The sequence below is a fragment of the Telmatherina bonti genome, assembly GCF_933228915.1.
Source record: "Telmatherina bonti genome assembly, chromosome: 3".
In the NCBI taxonomy this organism is placed as follows: Eukaryota; Metazoa; Chordata; class Actinopteri; order Atheriniformes; family Telmatherinidae; genus Telmatherina; species Telmatherina bonti.
Genome location: NC_136621.1, coordinates 11,752,613 through 11,774,440, shown reverse-complemented (window position 1 = coordinate 11,774,440; position 21,828 = coordinate 11,752,613). Strand labels below are relative to the sequence as shown.

General features: G+C 42.1%; 1 protein-coding gene across 1 annotated transcript in view; it reads left to right on the top strand.

Annotated features, from left to right (window-relative positions):
• Positions 1-17,588, top strand: part of frmpd1a (FERM and PDZ domain containing 1a) — a gene marked incomplete at both ends in the record, with an annotated part of 34,172 nt that extends 16,584 nt beyond the window's left edge. Inside the window, 7 exons of the mRNA XM_079265117.1 lie at positions 5-124; positions 1,433-1,569; positions 5,154-5,373; positions 6,649-6,831; positions 7,019-7,160; positions 10,120-11,439; positions 14,077-17,588. Of these exons, the coding sequence (XP_079121243.1) occupies positions 5-124; positions 1,433-1,569; positions 5,154-5,373; positions 6,649-6,831; positions 7,019-7,160; positions 10,120-11,439; positions 14,077-17,588 (5,634 nt within the window). The remainder of the gene's footprint in view (positions 1-4; positions 125-1,432; positions 1,570-5,153; positions 5,374-6,648; positions 6,832-7,018; positions 7,161-10,119; positions 11,440-14,076) is intronic.
• Positions 17,589-21,828: the final 4,240 nt, after the last annotated feature.

Genomic DNA, 21,828 nt, shown 5'->3' with positions numbered 1-21,828 from the left:
TCAGGTGGTCCAGAAGAAGGAAGTGCATGACTACAGGTGTTTATTCCGGGTTTGTTTCATGCCCAAAGACCTACGGAAGCTGCTGCATGAGGATCCGACTGCCTTTGAGTACCTCTACCTGCAGGTGAGCCGACGAGCCGGTAGGCTGTGGGTTTTCACTGTCTTCGATTGCATGTGCTTGTAAAAAAATAGCAGCTGATTTGTGGCCACAGGAAAGCAGGTCTGGTCATCGAGGTGGACGCCAAACACAGCAAACTTGGTAATATTTACAAACTGACAAATGAAATACCTGAAATTTTTACCCTAATTGCAACAGAACATGAACTTGTCAATCATTTGACTCAAAGGAAGTGACAACAGCGGAGAAAGTAACGCAGATTCCAAATTCATAAAACACAGAGGATGTCCTCTATATTCATACAGTCACTGACTACTGGATTAGGTCCACCTAGATTTAAGGAGGTGTTGGAAACATTCATCAGTGATTTCAACCTGTGATGTTGAAATCATGTTAATGAAATATCCTCCCCACCATTTAGCACCAGGACCAGCCTGAACTGTTCATGCAAGTCAGAATAGATGTTTGCTTTCATTAAGCAGTTAAAGGGCTGCAAATTATGAAAAGCATCTTAAAGCCCATCCACTCTGTAAATCTTTGGATTAATGCACAAGTCATTTGTTAGATATCTCACCTACGAATAAGCCATGCGACATCGAGTTTAAAACAAAGCTCTGAATGTTTTTTGTGTTTCTTGTCACGATCAAAAAAAGCTAGATTTGTTTTTGGAGCAATTCTTCCCCATTTTCTATTCTATTCTATTCTATTCTACATTAGGAGACGCTTTTATCCAAAGCGACTTACATATGAGTGAGAACAACACAAGCATGAAATCAAACAGTAGAGGACATGGTAGGAAGATGCTAGTAGACTGTCCAGTCAGACGCAGGTCCTTACGTGAAGTGCTACGGGCTTTATTTTTGTTTGTTTGTTTGGGTTTGTTTTGTTTTTTTTCTCCCTTCCCATCCCATAATATCACTGATGTTAAAATACAAAGAATTATTACCATAATGTTTGTTGCAAAGAACTGGGCTAAGTTCTCCAACTTTCCAACAAATATAGCTAAACTAAGTGTTGAAGTGCTCCTTGAAGAGCTGAGTCTTCAGCTTGCTATTATAAGTAGACAGGGACTCTGCAGAGCGGACAGTTTGGGAGGTCATTCCACCATCGTGGCACAACAGAGGAAAAGAGTCTGGCTGGTGATTTAGTCCCACGTATTGCTTGTAACACGAGGCGTCTTTCTCTGGTGGAACATGCCACCAATATCTTTTGCCTGCTGAAGTGCAAATAGCTTTGCTCTGGTGATCTTATAATCTGTGGTCGGTCCTACGATGAGATTGTTTGGTGCTGATGTTTTGTCTGCGTGTGTGTCAGGGTGTGAATGACGTGCTGCAGGAACGCTACGCGGTGGAGATGAGGTGTAACACCGCCCTGCGACTTGCCGCGCTGCACATTCAGGAGAGGTTGGTGAGCTGCGGGCAGTGCCCCAAAGCCAACCTGAAGATGATCACGTGAGAAACACACACACACACACACACACATTTCATCCTTGGTTTGAGTTTTTCTGATTCAAACTGAAGGGACATCCATGGAGCTGATCCCGCTCCATTGCAGAACAAATAAGCACATTTTCATTTATTCAAGCTTCACCTCCACGCAAACGTCACCAAAAAAGGTCGTATATTTATCTTTACTGTAAAGTTTTTTAGGCTGAGTGGAGCGAAATTAATGGTCCAACAAAATACAAGCACACTGATGCACACGGTTACATTACGCTACATTTAGTCAAACAGCAGAAGCTTTTATCCAAAGTGACCTGTAAGTGAGGAACATCATTCAAGCTTAAGTACAGCAGGAAACCTTTGTGTAAGCATTATGTTCTCATAATCCATTTTAAAAGACTGAATGCAAGTACTACAGGTAAAGAAATGCAAAGTACTGGGAGGAAGAGACGGCAGCGGGATGCTGCTCTGATGGTGTTTCAAAGCTCATTCCACCATTATGGAAGCCAGAAAGCGAACCGACTGGGCGAAGACTGCAGGTGGAGACAGCAAGAGCAGACATGAAATAAGAGGATTGTAATGGTCCAGAAGGAGCAGAAGCCTGAATGATTGGGTTAAGTTGTTTGGCTTAAGACCCAGAAATCACCGTGAAGTGACTTGCTTTTTATTTGGCAGCCAGAAACAGAATCAGAAATACTTTGATAATCCCAGAGGGAAATTACTGCACTGCGGATCTATGAGGCCAGATCTGTCTCAATACTTGGAAACGGACAGTTTCAGTTTCACAAATGAACATGCTCTAATTCACAAATATCATTTTGATGCACACTTTTATTATAAATTTAGAAATGCACACATTCTGTTTCACAAATATAATTTTGAGGTTCACTTGTAATATATATTCACAGATAATATGCATTGCTGAACCTGCTTCTCATTTGTGAACTTCTGCACGGTGGTCGCAGGTTAACAAATGTCACCATTGGTTAAAAATCAGTTTACCAGGTCTATTTGCTTTCAGCCAATCGTACGCCTCCTTACATTTTCTCCACACATTTAAACCAGTTGCAGAGCTGCTGTTACTGAGACACGCCGAGGTCCAAAAACTGAAAACAGCAACTGTCGATCCTGTAACGTCAGATGCTGCGGATGTTGCCGTTTCTCCAGCGACAAATGTTGTTTTGTCAGTTTTCTGCTGTAAAACAGCCAACGCCATGCCCAACAGAAAGGTCCTGTATAAAGTAAAAATAACATATTAATAATACAACACATAGACGGACGCAGTACTTACTAGATGTTGTGGTTCAGTACGGAGGTGTGAAGGGAAGATCTCCTGTGGCGTTCTGTGGAATCGGTTGCTGATTGTGCTCCTGAGGTTGTCCAGCATGTTGTTGAGAGGATGGGAGTTCCTGTCCCGTACAGTTTGTAACTTGGACAGCATCCTCTCTGACATGAGAGACCAGCACCACGTCCACAACATGACTGGTTTATCACATCTGCTGGTGTCAGCCACCTTCAGTCTGCCAGTGCAGGTCAGTGTGTGATAACATGCTGGACTGTCTTCACTTTGGCGGCAGGGAAGGAATTACCTGCTACAACAGCAGCACGGTTGTCATGGCGAGAAACTATGGGCTGCCATGTGATGAGATTTTGTTTAACGTTAGCACACATGTTGGAATTATCTATCTTACTTTCTCCATATTTGTTCAACATTTAGGATGGAAATAAACTGAAAACAAAATATTATTGATTTACTGTTCGCCACATCTGTACATCATACAATATAACATTTAATATAATCGTTAAATCTTAAAGCTGTCTGCAGAATCAGCACTTGCTAATAATGTCAGAGTGATCGACTCTGAGCTACTCACATTTCATCCAGTCAAGCAGTGTGGAAATGATTAAGAGGTGTTTCTCTGCATGTACAGTTGTGCTCATATTTATTCATACCTTTTCATTAAAGAAGGAGAAAAACCAGCTGCCTGTAAAATAAGCTGAAATTGACTAAAGTATTAATAAATAAATATTTGACGAAAATCATGACATTATTTTCTAATTCTGGTTCAACAGAAATACTTTTTTTTAAAAGCAAACAAATAAGATAATTTATTACATATTGCATCACTCATAAACTAATATTTTGTTGAACAATCCTGTTGTTCCGCTCCAGTCAGGTGTTTTCTGCTCCTCTCAGTCAGACTTCTGCACCTGTTGACAGGTATTTTGTCCCACTGTTCAACAGAAAAGTGCTCTAATTTGTTTGTTTGTTTGTTTGTTTGTTTTTCTTTCTTCAACTCAATTAAATGAAAAAACAGTGTTTTATATTACTAAATTATATTTTTGAAAATTTTTAGTTATTGTTCCTTTTTTTAAGTCACCAGTTATTTGAGTGACTGTTGTAAATTCAGCCTTTTCTTTAATGAAAAGGTATGAATACATATGAGCACAACTATATATTTGCTGAGGCTACAAGGGGCGGAGTCAGTTAACTTGTATTCGAAACATTTAGGTTATATATTTACCCTTCAAATTATAATTCAAACATTAATATTTATATTTTAATATAAATCATAGCCATAACACTTTGATTTTGATATTTCATTTAGATTAAAGGTTTTAAAAAGTAAATAGATTTATATAAAGGCAACTTCTCCTTCATCCTTCATCCTCAGAGAAATCATGGTCTTCTTCAGAGTGAAGATGAAGGTTGTGCTGCTCACGGGAATGTTGAGCAGTTAAAGAAACAAACAGTGTGTTTTGTTACGAGAAAGGGTCACATCACTGGCGTAGGATTAAAGAGCTGAAGACATTTGGCCTTTAAAAACCATTAGAAGACCAGTCAGTCATATTTGAGCCCTGAGCTGCAGCCTCGTACCTGCAGGGCCTCGGTCACATGACGTCATGCAGTGCAGGTCTTGCTGCAGACATAACACGCTGCTTTGCTGTAGAAAACTATTCAACAATGAAACAATTAATATGCACAATTTTTGTATCCTGTTTTATTTCGTCTAAAGCTTTTTTTTTTTTTTTTTTTTTTTTTTAAATGAAACACTGCATAGGCTGCACAGTGGCGCAGTGGTTAGCACTGTGGCCTCACAGCAAGAAGGTCACTGGTTCGATCCTTGGCTGGTTTGGTCAGTGGCCTTTCTGTGTGGAGTTTGCATGTTTTCCCCGTGTATGCGTGGGTTCTCTCCAGGTACTCCGGCTTCCTCCCACCATCCAAAGACATGCATGATAGGTTAATTGGTCACTCTAAATTGCCCCTAGGAATGAGTGTGAGCGTGAGTGGTTGTTTGTCTCTCTGTGTGTGGCCCTGCGATGGACTGGCGAGCTGTCCAGGGTGTACCCTGCCTGTCGCCCAAAGCCAGCTGGGATAGGCTCCAGCTTCCCTGCGACCCTGAATTGGAATAAGTTCGGAAAATGAATGAATGAATGAACACTGCATACAAAGTTTAATGACCAAGACCTTAAACTAAAAACGGCAAAGTTCTTCTCCTTTTTTTTTTTTTTTTTTTTTGGAAAAGATTTGTGAGAATAACTTAACTATTTTCCACTCTGAAAACCATCCTGTCAATCTGACGTTGCTGCAGGAAAACTTGGGGCATTGAGAACTTTGTGTCCTCCACTCTGCTGAGGAACATGCGGGAGAAAGATTTGAGGAAGGCCATTGGCTACCACATGAAGAAAAGCCAGTCGCAGCATGATCCCAAGCAAAAGGGCCTGTCGGTCAATCAGGCGCGGATCAACTACCTGGAGGAGCTGAGCGAACTCAAGTGTTTTGGAGGGAAATCCTTCGGCGCCACCATGATGGTAAAAGATCCAAATTCAGATTAAGACGAGCAAAAGTTAACCTTCAATCCTAAATCTTAGAAGTGTAGATGAACAAAACGGAGCTGCTGAGTAAGGAAGGAAAGTAGAAGCCAAAACAATCATGATCCAAGAAAAAAGTTGGAGCTATAGTCTGAGCACATCATCGTCAGTTTGTTTATAGCAGCAGCCACAGCTGAGCTAAGTGCTGAACATGAAAGAAAAGTACAAAAATAAAAGACAAAATAATAACATTTAATAGCGCAAAGATGAACAAAATATAATAAAAATAGAAAAAAAAATTTAAACAAAAACTAAATTAAAACCCAAAACATCAGATCAAGTCTCAGGTTGGTCAAGTCACAACTCAACAGTCTGGACCAGAACTATTCAACTCAGCCCCATGAGGGCCACAGTCCAGCAGGCTTTCAGTGTAACCCTGCTCCAACACACCTGAACTGATGAGTCATGCAGGACTTCATAGGCTGTTGGATCCATTTAACTTGGGTCATGTGTGTTGAAGCAGGGACACATTTAAAAGTTGCAAGACTGCTGCTCTCATGGGACTGAGTCTAGACCCTGGTTTAGACATTTGAGGTGGGATTAGTAGTGTGTCACTGTGTTATGTTACCATGACAACTGATGCCGGAACTATAACCTGCTCTAAATCCTGAGTTTGGCGATGCTCCAGGCTGGAAAAATAAATATGTGAAGTGCAGTTTCTCAACATCAGGACGCTGCTGGACAACAACAGCTCCAGTAATGTAGATAATAACTGTCTCAGCCATTAACACCAGTCAGGAGGGCATTCTTTAAGGTCAGAGAGTCACACACTGCTACAATAAAAGCAGATAATTCGGCACCAGTTCATGTGCCAGCACACGGTACTGGGCAGCCCCAGCTCAGTATAAACATATATCCCGGGTCAAAACATCTGGACTGATCAAATCAGCCAATAACTAGTGTCACAGTCCTGCTTAGCAGAATCTCCGTTGTCTGGATTAATTGATTCAGATCATTTAACCTGAGATGTTTTATCTTGCGTTTTTGTAAAAGCTGCAGATCTACGCGAACGAAAAAACATCAACTAAATATGTTTGTAAATAAAAAGACAAGAGAATGACTTTCAACATGGTTTGTTTGACAGAACCATCTCGAGAAGTTCGTTATTGAAATTGTTTGGCAAATAAGAAAAAAAAGCATAAATAATTATGTAAAAAAAACAAATAAATAAAATTCCCTCTTCCTCCTTCTCTGTGTTCGACCCCCCCTCTTCAGCTACAGGACAGGGAATCGATGGTGACCCTGTTGGTGGGAGCTCGCTACGGAGTCAGTCAAGTGGTCAACCACAAACTGAGCATCATGACCACCCTCACAGAGTTCACCTGCATCACTCGCATCGAGCTGCTGCCGGAATCAGACAAGGTCAGCCTGGTCAAAATATACCTGCAGGACATCAAGGTAAGACCCAGGAGGATGCCCGCTCATTTCTTCTTCTGCACTATGTGCACACTTAGACACAAACGGAACTAAAACTGCAACTTAAGTGTTTATTTTTTCTTTTTGTCACTGCTGACATTGTTTGTTTCATATCCTCTTCATCCCAGCCTCATCTCATACCATATTGTCTCCTTTGTTTTGCACAAAGCCCATCACATTACTGTTGGAGGCAGCTGCAGCAAAGGATATGTCCTGCCTGATAGCAGGATACTGCCGCGTGTTCATTGACCCAAACCTCAACATCTTCCCTTGGACAGATGAGAAGAAGCACAAAGTGTCTGCAGAGGAAGGTACGGAGACACGCAGAAGCATGCACGAGTTTGAGCTTCCTGTCCCTGCAAATAACGAAGCAAAAGACATTTAGAGAGGATTTAACTTTAATATTTTATGCATGATCAGTTCAGTTTTTAAACAGTTTCTAGTTATTCGCGCACACTGCTCCTTTTAGGTCTGTCCGCTGACCAGCAGAGGTGGCAATTCCTGGTCTAGAAAGTAGAAGTCCTGCCATGTTTTTGGATCGACTTGTACATTTAGAGCAGGTGTTTTCACTAACATGCTTGTTTACCTGGCAAATAAACTCTGCTCATTAAATTCAGCTGGTTTGGTGACTGGTTGGAAAAGCTGTCGGACAGGACTTTTACTTTCTGGACCAAGAATTGCCACCTCTGCTGACCAAGTGGACCAGTGATAGATCAGGGATCTGCGAAGGCCACAGCAAAGCCTTCACAGCTTATGTCTGTCGAAGCCGATCTGGGTTATTGATCTGCTTCCATCTTGTCTTCATCTTCACTTTTACACAGATGTTTGTTTTTAGAATATAACTCTGTTCTTCAGTTAAAAGTTGTTGTACAGTTCAATGCAATGCAAGCCCAAATTACAAGTCATTCAGGTGGAGAGGCGTCTTTTCCTTACTCATCTTCAAAGCAGTAAGAATAAAGCCCTGATTTACTGCAAACTTATGTTAAATTTAGTTTTGAAGCTGCTTAAAGGTATTCTAGTCTCTTCCATGTAAGCCTTATGGGTGTAGGTGTCGCTGGACAGTGAAACAGCACGCCATCGCGCCACAGTCTACAAACATTCTGATTATTCAGACCAAATGAGGCTTTTGATTTGCCTGAGCAGTAGCTTGAAAATGTTCCTTACACTCATCATCAACCCCATCTTTCCTGTTAACAACTAAGGTCCTTCTAAACCAATTTAGATTTTTTTTTCTGTTTAAAAGAAGATTTGCTTGCTTCAACACTCAAATACCTTCCTGCTTTCCCTCGAAACTCCATTTATACACTGAAAGAGTCCCTGCTTGGATGCAAATATGTTGTACTTCAATTCCAAACACTGCTTCCTTATTTTTTTTTCCAAATTTAGTTTTGCACATGCAAATTCTTGACTCTCAGTCTGATTCTTCATGTCACACTCAGACTGCTTCTGGGCACTTAAAGCCTTTTGCTCCGGGATACTTTCTGCATGTCCCTGTGTTGTTGTGAGAAGATCCTTTTCATATTCTCCCAGCCAATAGAAAGTCTGATTTGACACCTAGTGATGAGTAAATCATCACTGCTTCCTTGTAGGTGTTTTACACTACAACACTATACTAATTTTTACACTACCACTTGTTTTACTTCGGTGCATTACTTATTATTATGCATTTAATTCTTTTCCTCTTCACCTTTAAAGGGTAGCTTGTATTGATCTGCTGTGGAAACTAGAATTTCCACAGATAAAAACCAACAACTCTCTAATCCAATCCACTTTATTTATATAGCACATTTTATAAACGTAAACAGTTTCCAAAGTGCTCCACAAACAATGTTACAACACTGAAATATCAATATATCCAAAGTAATAAGCGTAAAATCAATCCCAATAAACAGGTAATAACCAATGAATTATTTACTAAAATAAATTAAAATAAAAAGACACAGAGGACCACACAACTCAGGCGGTGTTAAAAGCTAGAGAATAAAAGTGCGGGGTATAAATGTGGATGAGGTCAGAAATGTATTTAGGGGTTAGTCCGTTCAATGTTTTCAAAGCAAACAATAAAATCTTAAAATCAACTCTAAAACAAACAGGAAGCCAGTGCAAAGACGCAAGAATCGGGAAGATGTGCTTAAGAGGAGCGCAGCGGCATTTTGGACTAACTGCAGTCAATAAAGTGCTTTTTGATTAATTCCACAATAAAGTGCGTCGCCGTAGTCCAGGCTCAAGGAAATAAAAGCATTCATGATGCGCTCAAGATCAGAGAAGGATAAAAAAGATTTGACTTTAGCTGAAAGGCAAAGATGATAAAAACTACTTTTCATAACTGCATTAACTTGTCTATCAAGTTTAAGATCTGAGCCCATCATCAGGCCCAGGCTGGTGGCTTTGGGTTTGCTGTACTGACTGAGACGGCCCAGGTCAAACAAAGAGCTGGCACTGACACTGGGCCCAAACTTTATTACCTCTATGCTTACAGAAGATAGTTTTAGAAGAAATTCAGAGATTAATTGCGTTTTCAACCATCTGAAAGACCTTATTCCTACATTTCATCCCTGGAAAACAAGTTTCTTTGACTTTGGCTGAATTGAGACAGCTGACAAAATACACCGCAAACAGTTAAGTTTGGATAAGTAAGAGGTGAAAAGTGGTGAAAATAAGGGAAAAGGGGCCCCAAAATGACTGGGTTGTTTTGGGCCTAAAAATATCTAAACCTGCCCTGGATTTTGCTGCCTTCTCGTACCGCTTTTCTCCCTCCCTGTTGGTGTCAATTATTTTTATTTCAGGTATCCATGGCTGCTGATCACAAAGCCAAGGGTCAAAGAGTCTGAGCTTTCATAGCTTCAGACATTTACAACTTCTGTCCTGATCCGAAGATGACTGAAAATGAGTCGTAGCTCTAAGCAGCTACCTAAGTTTACTGAAAGGGATGGGAGAACTCAGGTTTCTCTGGGAAGCTCAAGTTTCACATTCTTTGTTTTTATGTATAACTTTAATTCAATTCAATTCAATTCAACTTTATTTGTATAGCGCCACTTCACAACAATGTTGTCACAGGACACTTTACATACACGAACCAACATACACATCATTTCCAGCCAAACTTTAAGATCACATATGTTGTGAAAATTAGCTTTAGTGCTTCAACATCTGGAGATCGGCTCAACTTATACTGAAGGGGCTCAAACTTTTGCATGTCACATTGTGTAAGTGCAAATACTGTTACTGGTTTTGCGCCTGCTTCCTTTTAACGTGGGCGCATGTTTCCAGGTTACGTGTCTCGATGCGGAAGCGACTCGGACGACTCTTCGGATTTGGACATGGAGCCGCTGCTCAGTCTGGCACCTCAGGACGAGAAGCCGTGTCCTCGCGTCAGATCTGCCTCAGATCCGGATGGCAGAAAAAGAAAAGACAGAGACAGGACGCGGCATAAAGATGGCAAAGACAGGGGAGACAAACCTTGGGAGGAAAAGAAGGTAAAAGAAGAGAAGGATGCGGACACAGAAAAAGAAAAGTCTGCCTCAGAAAATAATCAAGAGGGGACGGATGTGGAGACAGCGGAGACAAAGAGAGGCGAAGACGGTGGACTAACACCGACCAAGATAGCAGACAACGATTCAAGGGGACATGTGGGACGAAAAGGGGGAGGTGGGTGTGGAATGGCCACAGAGGAGCAGCCATCTGTGTCCGAAGCATCGGATTCATGTCACACGGACTCGCGTGTCATCACCAGCCCCTCCACTGACTCCCTTGATGCCCTAGAGGAAGATGACTTAATAACATGCTCCTCTTCCTCCACCCACCCAAACGCTTCCCCACAAACTTACGTCTGCTTCCACTCGCCAATCCAGCTTCACCCACACTCAGACAGGCAGGTTCAGCCTCACCTGCTCATCCCCCCACCCGCTCACTCCCACCCCTTCATCCACCTCACAACTGTGAACGAACCTGGAGGAGGAAGAGGAGGAGGTTGCAGGAAGTCAGGTGATGGAGCTGATCCGCAAATCCTCTCACCCGACTCCCCCTCCTCCCAGAGCCTTTCCCATTCCCAACAGTGTTCAGGAAGTGTGTTCTCAGACGACAGCTCCCTGTGTTTCTCCGAGCTCTCCCGCCTCGTGGACCTCCTGCCAAGCCCCCCGGAGGCCAGTGAGGAAGACGATGAGGAAGAAGAGCAAAAGAGGAGAGAAAGGTTACAGACAGAACTAGCAGTGACACTAAGAAAAGCAAGCGAAGAAGAAAGTGCGAGTGGGGAGGGTGGTGTTAAAGAGCATCTGCTTTCTTCTTCTCCACTCTCCTCCTCCTCCCACAAAGACTTTGTGTTTAACTTTGACCAAAGCGACGCTCGCTGCTACTACAACATCTGCTCCAACATCACCCCCGACAGCGCTCGCAGCCTTCCACGCCCCCAGCAGCTTCAGACCGGAGGAGAAGGGGAGGAGGAGGCCGCTAAGTCCGAAGATCTGGAGCCCATCCCCATCCTCCATCCACCCCCCGGCTTTGGAGACAGCAGCTCTGATGAGGAGGAGTTCTTTGATGCCAGAGATCGCTTCACCTCACCTGAAGACCCCACCGCAGGTGCTGTGCCGAGAGGTGATTCAGTTTGTATTGAGATTGCAATCAAGTATGAAACGTCCACATTTATTTGTGCTCCCCTCTGGTGGCCAAAACATGTACTGCATGAAGCTCCAACAGCAGCATAGCTGAACAAATGAACCCGTGTGTCACAAAAGACTAAACAAGGTGTCTGCTGCTTGAAGAGCATGAAGCATCAGGTCAGATACGGAGATCATCTGGGGAGGTAATCTTTAGGAACAGTAGCTCTGAAAGGAAGACGCAAGATGAATTGTGAGGAACCAGACAGACAGATCGCAATAATAAAAAGTCAGGGGTAGGCAACTCCGGTCTTTGAGTGCCACAGTCCTGCAAATGTTTAGAGTTTCCCTGCTGCAACAGACCTGATTTAAATTAACGGCTAATTAGCAGACTTGTGCAGAGTTTGATGTCAAACTTTACTCAATGCTAATTAGGTCTGATGTGTTCCAGGTGTGTTGCAGCAGAGAAACATTTGCAGGACTCGAGGACCGGAGCTGCCTACCCCTGTAATAAGTCTTTCATTTAAAAACTGAGCTCTGTATGGGTCTCTGTACTTCTTATGAAGGATATTTAAGAGGAAAATATGTTACCTTTATAAAACTACCACATTTATTTAGTTTCACAGTAGAAAGTTATAAAATATTATACAGTTTTTTTGGTTTAGCTGCAGCTTTATACAAAAAGGGGGCTGGAACTAAAATTTGGTATTCGTTTTTGATAATTATTTATTTTTCATAATCATGGCATAAAATAAAATTTGTGTTTTCTTTATTATTTCTCTTTTGTATTAAAACCAACTGGTGTGTTACTATCACCTTTATGAGGTAGAATTTGCAATGACTGTGCTGCTGTGGAAGGAGGAACATAACTAAATATCTGGGTGGTGCCCCCCTAAAAACTCACCAAAATCCCCTGTAATTTTCTCTTTGTGGGTTTTGGAATCCCAGTATTAAGGGAAAACATCCTACATTTATGACGTTTACACTGTATTCTTTTTACACTGTCACAAACCTCTGTAGCGTACAGTAGACCCATATGCAGCCACCACAGCCTGGTGCGTTGTTCTTGTGTTGGTCGCCACGCAGGTCACATTTGTTGTGGGATGGATCCTATTTTTCAACCAGGAAGTGTTTAAAGTCATGTATTGTGCTGCTCTGTGATGATCCTGACCCAGGGGGGCAGAGCGTCGTCATCCTGAAGGATAGAGTTAGTTAGACTGCAGATTATGGAGATACAGTATCACCACTGCCTCCTAAACCTCATTCCAATATGTCTCTATGTACCGTTTAGGTGCCGATCAGGTGCTCAGGTTGCAGAGGTTCTGCTGATGTTTGCTGTGTTTGCTGTATTTTAAAACTCAGGTGAAAGTGATGCATATGCAGCTAATGCAGCTGCTTTAGGACCCATCATGGTCAGAGACCCACATAAAGAAATCATTATTAATCTTGTACAAATTTTCACTTTTGTCAACGTAGCTCTTATCTCGAGTCTAATCTCATATAATCAAGTTAGTTTATTTCACTGTTTAAACTGCAAAAAGGCTGAACTGGAGAAACTGGATGGTTTCAGAACATGGAAGCAGGAACATTGAGTCATTTTACCCATCAAAACAACTGGATCCTTCTGCAGAATTTTTCTTTTCTTTATTTAATCTCCTTTTTAAAAAATAAAAAAAAAATTGTCATAAACTGCAAGACATTGTGTGAGCTTTTTGCATTTTAAGTTTACTACCAGGTTGTTTGCAGAAATCAGGTTGACACAGTAATGAAAAAGATGAGGAAAAAATGTATTTTCTGTTGTCAAAAATAAGAAAAAGTAAATACTTTCCTGGAGAAAAAAATACACCAACAATAAAAGGCAGGGTAGGAGATCCAGGGAAACGAGATGCGAAGAAGCAACATTTAAAAAAAAACACAATAAAGAGTCCAAACTGCTTTCGTCTTCCCCAAAGCAACGCATCCAAAGCACAGAAACACAGTGCTTGTTGCCAAGGTGTTGAGGGGGGAGGGACAAAAGGCAGATGTGTTTAGATACACATATCACCACCCAGTTGTTTAAAACAGCTCATCAAAATGTTTGGATGGTGTTTTTCAGCCCCGTCCGTTTCAATCCTACATAAATATTTTTATGTTTGTGTTAAAACTTTAATTGTGTGCAATAGGGGTGTGAAGGCAATTTTAAGGAGAATAGCAAATAACCATAACCATAATTCTTCTTAAGAATATCAAATATTAGATCTGACTTTATAAAGACGTTTTTTCCAGTGTTACCAGTCTTAACTATTACTGGTATGCTGCATATAAAAGCAGAAACAACAGAGGACGGTCAGTAAAAACAGCTTTAAGTAACACTGAGTGATTCTTAGACAGTTTTATTGTTCCAGCTGTTTGTCTCTGTACAACACACTGCAGCTAAACACAACACAAATTCATGAAGTCATAGATGTTTTCATAACTTCCAACATAAACATGAATGACGTGGAGAGAAGAAGTAGCTTGTTTGATTTCACATTGTTGCTGTGAATGTTTTGTTTGGCTTAGGAAGAACAGGATTCATTTTCTGAAACATTAAAGAACACATTCACACAAAGCTTTGAAGCAGTTTGGTTGATCCTGTTGGTTTTTTGTTTTCCAGATATGTGCAGACAGATGAAGCCGGACTTCCTCAGCTCTGTCAGCCTCAGCAACATCAAGGTCTCTGTGGAGGATCCACACAAAGACTCTGAAGCAGCAGCCGAGAGAAGACAAGGAGGTGAACAAGGAGGAAGCAGAGAAACCTTGCTCCATCTCAGAAAAAGATCTCGGAAGCGTCGTTCCTTCATGGAAACCGATTACACCTCCAGGGTGACATATCCAGAACCTGATCCAGAACCAAAGCACAACTTGGCCCCCAACAGGTGTCTCAAAAACCTTTTTCCAGAATCCAGCGACACCCAGATGCTCAGTCCAGATCCAGAACCCTCGGAGCAAAGCCAGAATCCCAGTCCTACCGTCTCCTCGCTTACTCACTCTGAAGGAGAACCTGCTCAGCTTGAGTCAAAGCCGATCCCATCGAAACTCCACTCACACAGAGCAGAACAGAAATCCTCCTCTCGGAGCAGGAAGCAGGAAATGGAGATGGAGCCTGATGCAATGGAGTCCAAATCGGTCACAGATCTAGTGAAAACAGCATCTCCGACCATCACTGTGGTCCGCTGTCGGGTTGATCCAGACGGGAAGGAGAGCGCCGATCGGCGGGGTGATGGGAAGGAGGAAGAGGAAGGGGAAGAGGAGATGGGGGAAGGAAAAGACGAGGCAGACAAGGAGGAGTCTGTGGGCGTCACTGGGAATGGACCTTTCACAAGTCATATGTTTTTACCTGACATCGTAGAGGAGGAAGGTAAGGAGGAAGATGAGAAGAAAGAGATGGTAAGAGGATTCTCATCCAGCCTGAAGAGGCCACTGCTCGGTGCTGAAAGGCCACAAGATGGCAGCACATCGTCCGCATGCTTAATGGAAGCCAGTGAAATATGCAGTAAAGCCTTTCTGTGTTCTGATTTGATTTCCTCCCAAACAGACGCACATGGCAATGATTATTTCCCCCCAACGTACTCACCCCCACCCCCCCCTCCTTCATCCCCTCTACCAACAGCACCTGAGCTACAGAAACCAGAAAGTGGAAGTTTGCCGCAGGAAAAATGGAGGTGTGAAAACGTGGAAACGTCAAACGAAATGAGTGTTTTACATCATCCAGAGCGAAGTGCAGAGACGGGTGACCACGCTGACCAAGCTTCATCAGTCCAAGTTAAAACCGTCCTCAACAACGAAGCCACCGATGTTCTTGAACCTACCGTCACCGATGTTCTTGAACCTACCGTCACCATGAGTGATGAAGTTACAGATAGCACAAACTCAGACAATGTTTTTGATGATGATCATGATGATGATAACGACGATGATGATGTTGATGTGAGCAACTCTCTAAATCATGGCTCAAGTGATAAAACTGATGACAAGCCTGAGTCTGCAAAGTGTAGCGTCAGCGACGCCCCATGCAGAGACGAAGCACATCTCAGCATTAACCCTCCTGCAAAGTGTGAAGTCCAGACAGGAAGTCACTCCATTAAAACAGATTACACTCTAGCTATAAACTCTATCACGGCGAAACTCGGAGCGGCGACCAGCATCACGTCTCCATCTTTCGATTCAGATGCGAGACTGAAAAGTGAAGCTGCGCCACAGAACGTTTCATCCTCAGACCCAACCACAGATAACGCCACTTCTGATTCTCTCATACCAAGACCAAACCTAGCTAGTCCGAGCTCAATGACAGCTAAAACCGCCACAGTCCAGGATCTCTCGAAAGACCTGCCTACCCCTACTCACTTCCTCTTCCAGACCTGTTCACCAACCATCATGGGCCGGTTGTCTGCATCAACACTCAGAGGGAAGATTCAGAGTCTCCCCCTTTATTTATCGCGCTCCCAAGACGGTTTGAATCGTGCAGGCGATGGAAGCACGGTCCAGAGTCCCGCCGAGGGAAACAACAGGGACGACACAGGGATCGCCATCAAGGTGACAGATGTTCATGATGTCACAAAAACTCTTGACTTAGAGACGGACGCAACAGCTGAATCAGTCGAATCAGACGACTCGGATACGACGCTGACCGGATCTGAAGTGGACGGAGAGTTTTTTGTGGAAGCAAACTCAACAAAAAGTTTTCCATCAGAGTGTGAGGTCAAAGAAGCTAGACCTCAGCTGCCGGTCCAAACTGAGCCCAAATCCCAACATCCAAGTCAGACTTTGCACAGCAGACTTAACCAGAACACACCTGGACCCGTAACAGCGCCGCCACCCTCCATAGTGAGCCTACTCCAAAGAGATACCACCCTAAAGATAAACCCTCCAGGACCTGTAAAAGATCTCCCAGAACCGGTCATAAAAGTCAGTAGTCCAGACAAAATCAGTCAAGGCTTTAAAGGAAGCACTCAGTCCCATTCCATTCCTCCCCCAATAGTGGTGACCACACAGAATCTAAATGGACCAGGACTCGCTTTTCATAGTCAGGCCCAACGAGCAAACAAGGCCAGTAGCGACCGGCCTTTGACTGGTCTCTGTCGGCCTATCGAGCAGAATCCAGACCCAAACAAAACCCTTTCAACAAGCTGCAGGGTGTTTACTATCTGCGAGGACCCGCCCCAGACAAAGACCTCAGCCGAAGCAGGGTCTGCTCCACCGCTGAAGTCTGAGTTTGGCTGCGGTTCTGTGCTCGCGTCTGGATGTGAATCGGTTGCAGAGGGGGTGCAGGTGCCACTAGACGCGTGTGGCTGCCCTGCGGTTTACACAAACTGCTTCAGCGGGGAGGACAGCTTCGATGAAGAGCTGACCGTGTACGAGTTCTCCTGTCGCGCACAGAGAAGCAGCGTTACCCAGATTTCCACAGCAGGTCTTCCCCTCATTACATTGCCCCCTGTTCCCTCCTTTCTCTCTGCCTCTTCCACCCACTCCCCCTCTTTTCCTCGCTCCATCCTCTTCTCCTCCTCCTCCACCTCTGAGCTCAGCCCTCTCCTCTCCCCGCTGTCGAACACCTCCGATTCTTACGTCTCTCAAATGCACAAGGACACCATCAGTCATTTAGGCCGGCAGCGCTACCCAGACCCTCCAGCAGGTTTCCAGGCTCTCCGCATGGACGTGGACAAGCTCCTCTCTGTTTTGGAAGGCAGTAGCACTGACCGATCTGTAGCTGGTCATGGAGGTCGACACCCAAGGGACAGCTGCCCCGTGCACTTTACAGAAAACAAGAGGGTGCTGCAGATAGAGGCCCGACGGCTTATGTCCGGCTGTCAGAAGGTGGTGGGGACCGGACAGAGTCCAGAGGAAATGCTTCGCTCCTTGGCTGACAGTTTCCGAACCCTGGTGGAGCTGGCAGGCATCTGCCTCTGGTTCTCCGGCTGTGACAGGTGTGACCGAAGGAACGCGGAGGCGGTTGCAGGTCTGGCAGACGTGGCCCGTTCATTCAGGGACTTCTGTCTGGCGGCAGAGCGAGCCTGCAGCAAACGCAGCTGCCAGGACCTGAGCACCAAACTGCTGGCCAAACAGTGCACGGCGCTCACCGCGTCCGTCTTCTGCCTCACGCAGCTGTTCCGGACCCTCACCGCGTTGTGAGCGGGCCACGGCCTCTGGGGACTCCACGCACAGGAGGTCACCGGTGAACCCACAGCTGCTGCAGAACTGGGCCAAGTAATCCGGGACAGTCAGCATGTTTAGAAGCCTGAGGTGCAGTTTTCTGGGAGTTCTAGTGAAATTGAGACCAAACCATCATAGAACCACTTCTTGTCCAGTTAAAGGCAGAGATCAACACAGAGGTGCATGTGGTAGCGGAGCACTTTCAGAGCTACAGCCAAAAGTGTTACGTGGACCAAGCCGAGGGATCAGACTCCGTAGAACTGAGGGACTGATGTACTTGAATGTATTATTTATTATTTCAATCCAAGTTTTTGTGTTTTCTTTAATGAGTTGCTAAAGTTTGTGCGATAGCAAGAAATTCAAAGAAGAAAGAAGTTTGGAAATGTTTACTCAAAGCTTTATTCTGATGTGCGGCGTTGTGGCCAAGGACACACACACAAACACACACACTAATAATATGCAGAGCAAATCTGTGTTTGATTCATTCATTCATACACAGGCCTTTGGTTGAGCTGTTTATTTTTCAGTGACAAACTTTATTTTCTCTGATCTTCTGAGAACTTTGCAGTTTTTCTGATGCTTAATGATCTTATCTTGACGTTGTCCAGGCTGTTAGTGGGGACTTTTGTTGAATGTTGCTGTTTACAAAAACCAAAAACTAGCGTGGGAAGTGATGTGACTGAATCAAGCCTGAAGCTGTTTGCCATTTTATAAACCTAGTATTAGTTTACTGATGTATGTGCATTATGTGATTTTAAGAAACAACATTTTGGGTCGAGTTACGTGCAACTATGGCGCAGTTTTGCACACACATTTTTGGTGTGATTTTTTGGAACTGTAATACAGCAAACAGCTTGTCTTTTAGTTATTTATCGACACCCTATTTTTTCCACCTGCAGGTAAAAGACTGAACTTTCTCGTGCATGGTGATGTTGCTGTCAAACCTGCTTTTTTTTTCTCCCCAAAACATTTATTTATTTTTCTATGTAGCGCAAACGTATGACGAACATGAATCGGCAGTCCATGAACGATAGTCTGAAATTCATTTTCATCGTGCGTTATGTAGTTTTATGAGAGCTGCTTTGAGTTTCAGACTTTATTTCAAGATCTTTAAATAATGCACAGCTCTCTTTGAGCTCTGGGGACAGACAAATGAAAGACTGACTACCAACCTGTCTCTAACACTAAGTGCTTTATTACTGCAGATGACCACAAACAGTAGCAAACCAGTACCAGAATTTGACCACAGATGGCCCAAACAGAGCATGATTACAGTATGCAGTATTAATATTTGTGACTGAGCTTTTTCAGCCTTTGGTTGACACATCGTGTATGGTTGGGGAAACCAATACAGCCGAGATCGAGAGAATCTCATCAAAAAACTACAAGCTGAATGCATCTGTCACAAGATTGTGAACAACACCGTTCAACACTGATTTGCTTAAAGCTTATTGTGGATAAGCTGTTGCATTGCAGCATTTTCACTTGGAATGTTTCTTAAAATAAAAAAAAGCCTTGAAGTACACTGGACCTGCATGTTCACTGCAGCAATATCAGAAGTGATTTCACCACCTCCATGCTGGAAACACAAAATATTGCAAACAGTGTTTATATTTATATTAATTAAGGCAACTAAAATCATTTATTTGTTCACTGTACTGTTCTGTTCCATTTGATTGAAACAGTATATAGTTTTCTGTACTTTCTTCCCAATTTGCATCAAAGAACTCATAAACTTTTTACCACAACTTCCATTTGGATACCGTCTCAAACAAATGAAGGAGTTTGTTCCTTTGTAATCATCTGTGCTCACGAAGCATGCTGTTACAAGCCATAAAATGCTTTGTTGTTTTATCAGGGATCCTATCTGTGAATGACTGAATGATGATGTCTGCTCTTGCTTTGTAATCTTCCATTCCCACCATTAAAAACAATGTTAAGATCTTTGTTTGGAGTTTTTTCTGCTGCACAGAATTCATCTGTATTTTTATTTCTCTGTTAATGTAGCTGCAGTTTATTTCCTTGCCACTAGGGGGCGGAAACACTGAAAGGCAAAAGGAAAAAGAGTGCTGTTGTTTATCTGCACAACCTCCAGCATTTGTTTACTCTCACCTTTTATAAAAAATGAGCTTAAGTTCTCAGTAGGAAATCTGCAGGAAAGCTTCATCTGTTGGTGCTCATGTGACTTTAGTGAAACCAGAAAAGCTTTTATATCATTTATACAAATGATTTTTCTGACTTAGATTTAAACCTGATGCTATATTGTCACTTCAGATTTTAACATGCAGCAGATTCAATACTCTACATATAACTGCTAATATTTTTGTTTATTTGTTTTAAATAAATAATACTGATTAAAAAAAAAGATCGCATTTCATTGCTTGTAAGCATCAGAGAATAATATTGGTTAATAGTTTAAAGCTTATTTTTTTAACTTCATATCTTTTTAAAATGTATTTTAAATTATTTTAGAAATCTTGTTTAGTATACTTGACTAGAAAATAAAAATTTTTTTTAAAAAAACAATAACATGCAACTGTTTAATTTGCAATTCATTTAAACCAGAATGCACTGAAAATAACTCAGTGTTTTGGGAGTACGTGGGAAGAGATTCTGTTCTCTGACTCGTTACATCAGTAAATAATTCAAAAGTTTAAATATAATATTTCACATAGAAATATTTGGTTAAATATAATGACATATTTATTTATGTGATATGATTAAAACTTATAGAATTTTTCCATGTTTGGTCCGCATCAGTGCACATTTTACAACAGCAAAGAGACTTGCCAAACTAGAGCAGCGTGCATGAAAGAATACAACAGCGACTGTGTGTTGGAAGAACAGCTAAAATCCTAAATGAACCCTTTCATACATTCATTAATGTGAAACTTTGTCACATTATTTTAAATGCAGTATTTTTCCTCTACAGATATGCAATTATGCTTTTGTATTTATTCGTGATATTTTGAATTAATGTGATTTATTCTAATGTATTCTATGAAATATTTATAAAATAATATGTAATCATATTTTTGTGACGTAAATATTAAATATAGCTGTATAATTTTCTTTTCCAATTTATCATACAGGCAAACTTGTGTAATTACAATTTATGCATTTATGTTAAAATTTGTATTTATTTATTTCTCAGTGAGTGGTAATGTATTGGATGACTCACTAACATCCACTGAAGTTGTGCGTTGACAAATTTACCATCCTTATTGCAGTGAACATGAACATGCAATAAAAACACTTGTAAATAGGTGTCCACTATAGTGACCACTACATGAAAGGGTTAAACAAAAGTGTGTCGATTTTTTAAAATATTTTGCAACCAAACCAAAACAGCCTTTTGTTTTCTGAGCTATAGTTGAAAAAGATATGCCTTTTCAGTTTACCTTAAAACTAAAGTTCAGTCATTTGGCATAATGCAGCGGTGTCCATCACGATCCTGCAGGTTTTCCATGGATCACTGCTCCAACACAGCTGACTCCAATGAAACAGTCAGCTGTTTCATTTTCTGCAGCTCTAGGATCAGGGTTGGCGACCCCTGGATTAGAAGAACCAGAATCAGTTTTATTTGTCATTGAGCCAGCGTCCTGGCAAAATGAAATTAATTCCAGTAAAACCCGTCCAACATTAGACTAAACAACAACAGACCGAGACAGCAACAACAAAGAGGTGCTCTTTTTTTATGCAGTATTTTATGGTAAATGCATAAATAAATCAAGAGTATAATGATGACTACTTGGGCACCCACATACTGAGCATTAAAGCAAGTGATTCAAGACAGAAACAAAAAAATAAACAACAAAAAGTAATGTCAACAACAATAGGGTCCAATCAGAGTTGTTGATCTGTTAGGCAGATCTAACTACATAATGTTGCTGAGACTGAACCTTCCCTGCACTTTCAACTCTTAATAAACCCATTAAATGATTTCTTCCATAATACTATGAGATATATGTCAGCGATTATTAAGAGATTAACTTGAAAGCAGATAAGCAGGATCACGTTGCTGCAGGTCACAGCCTATGAAAGGTTTTCCTTTGGATGTCATATGTTTTTTGTTTTTTTGTTTGGGGGGGGGGGGGGGGCTGCAACGTCTGGTCATAATTCTCTCATACAGAAAATTATCGCTGATTTCACATTTCAAATATAAGTGCATTAAATCAAAACATGAACATTTTTACTGTTTCCACAGGAAAAACTGGAG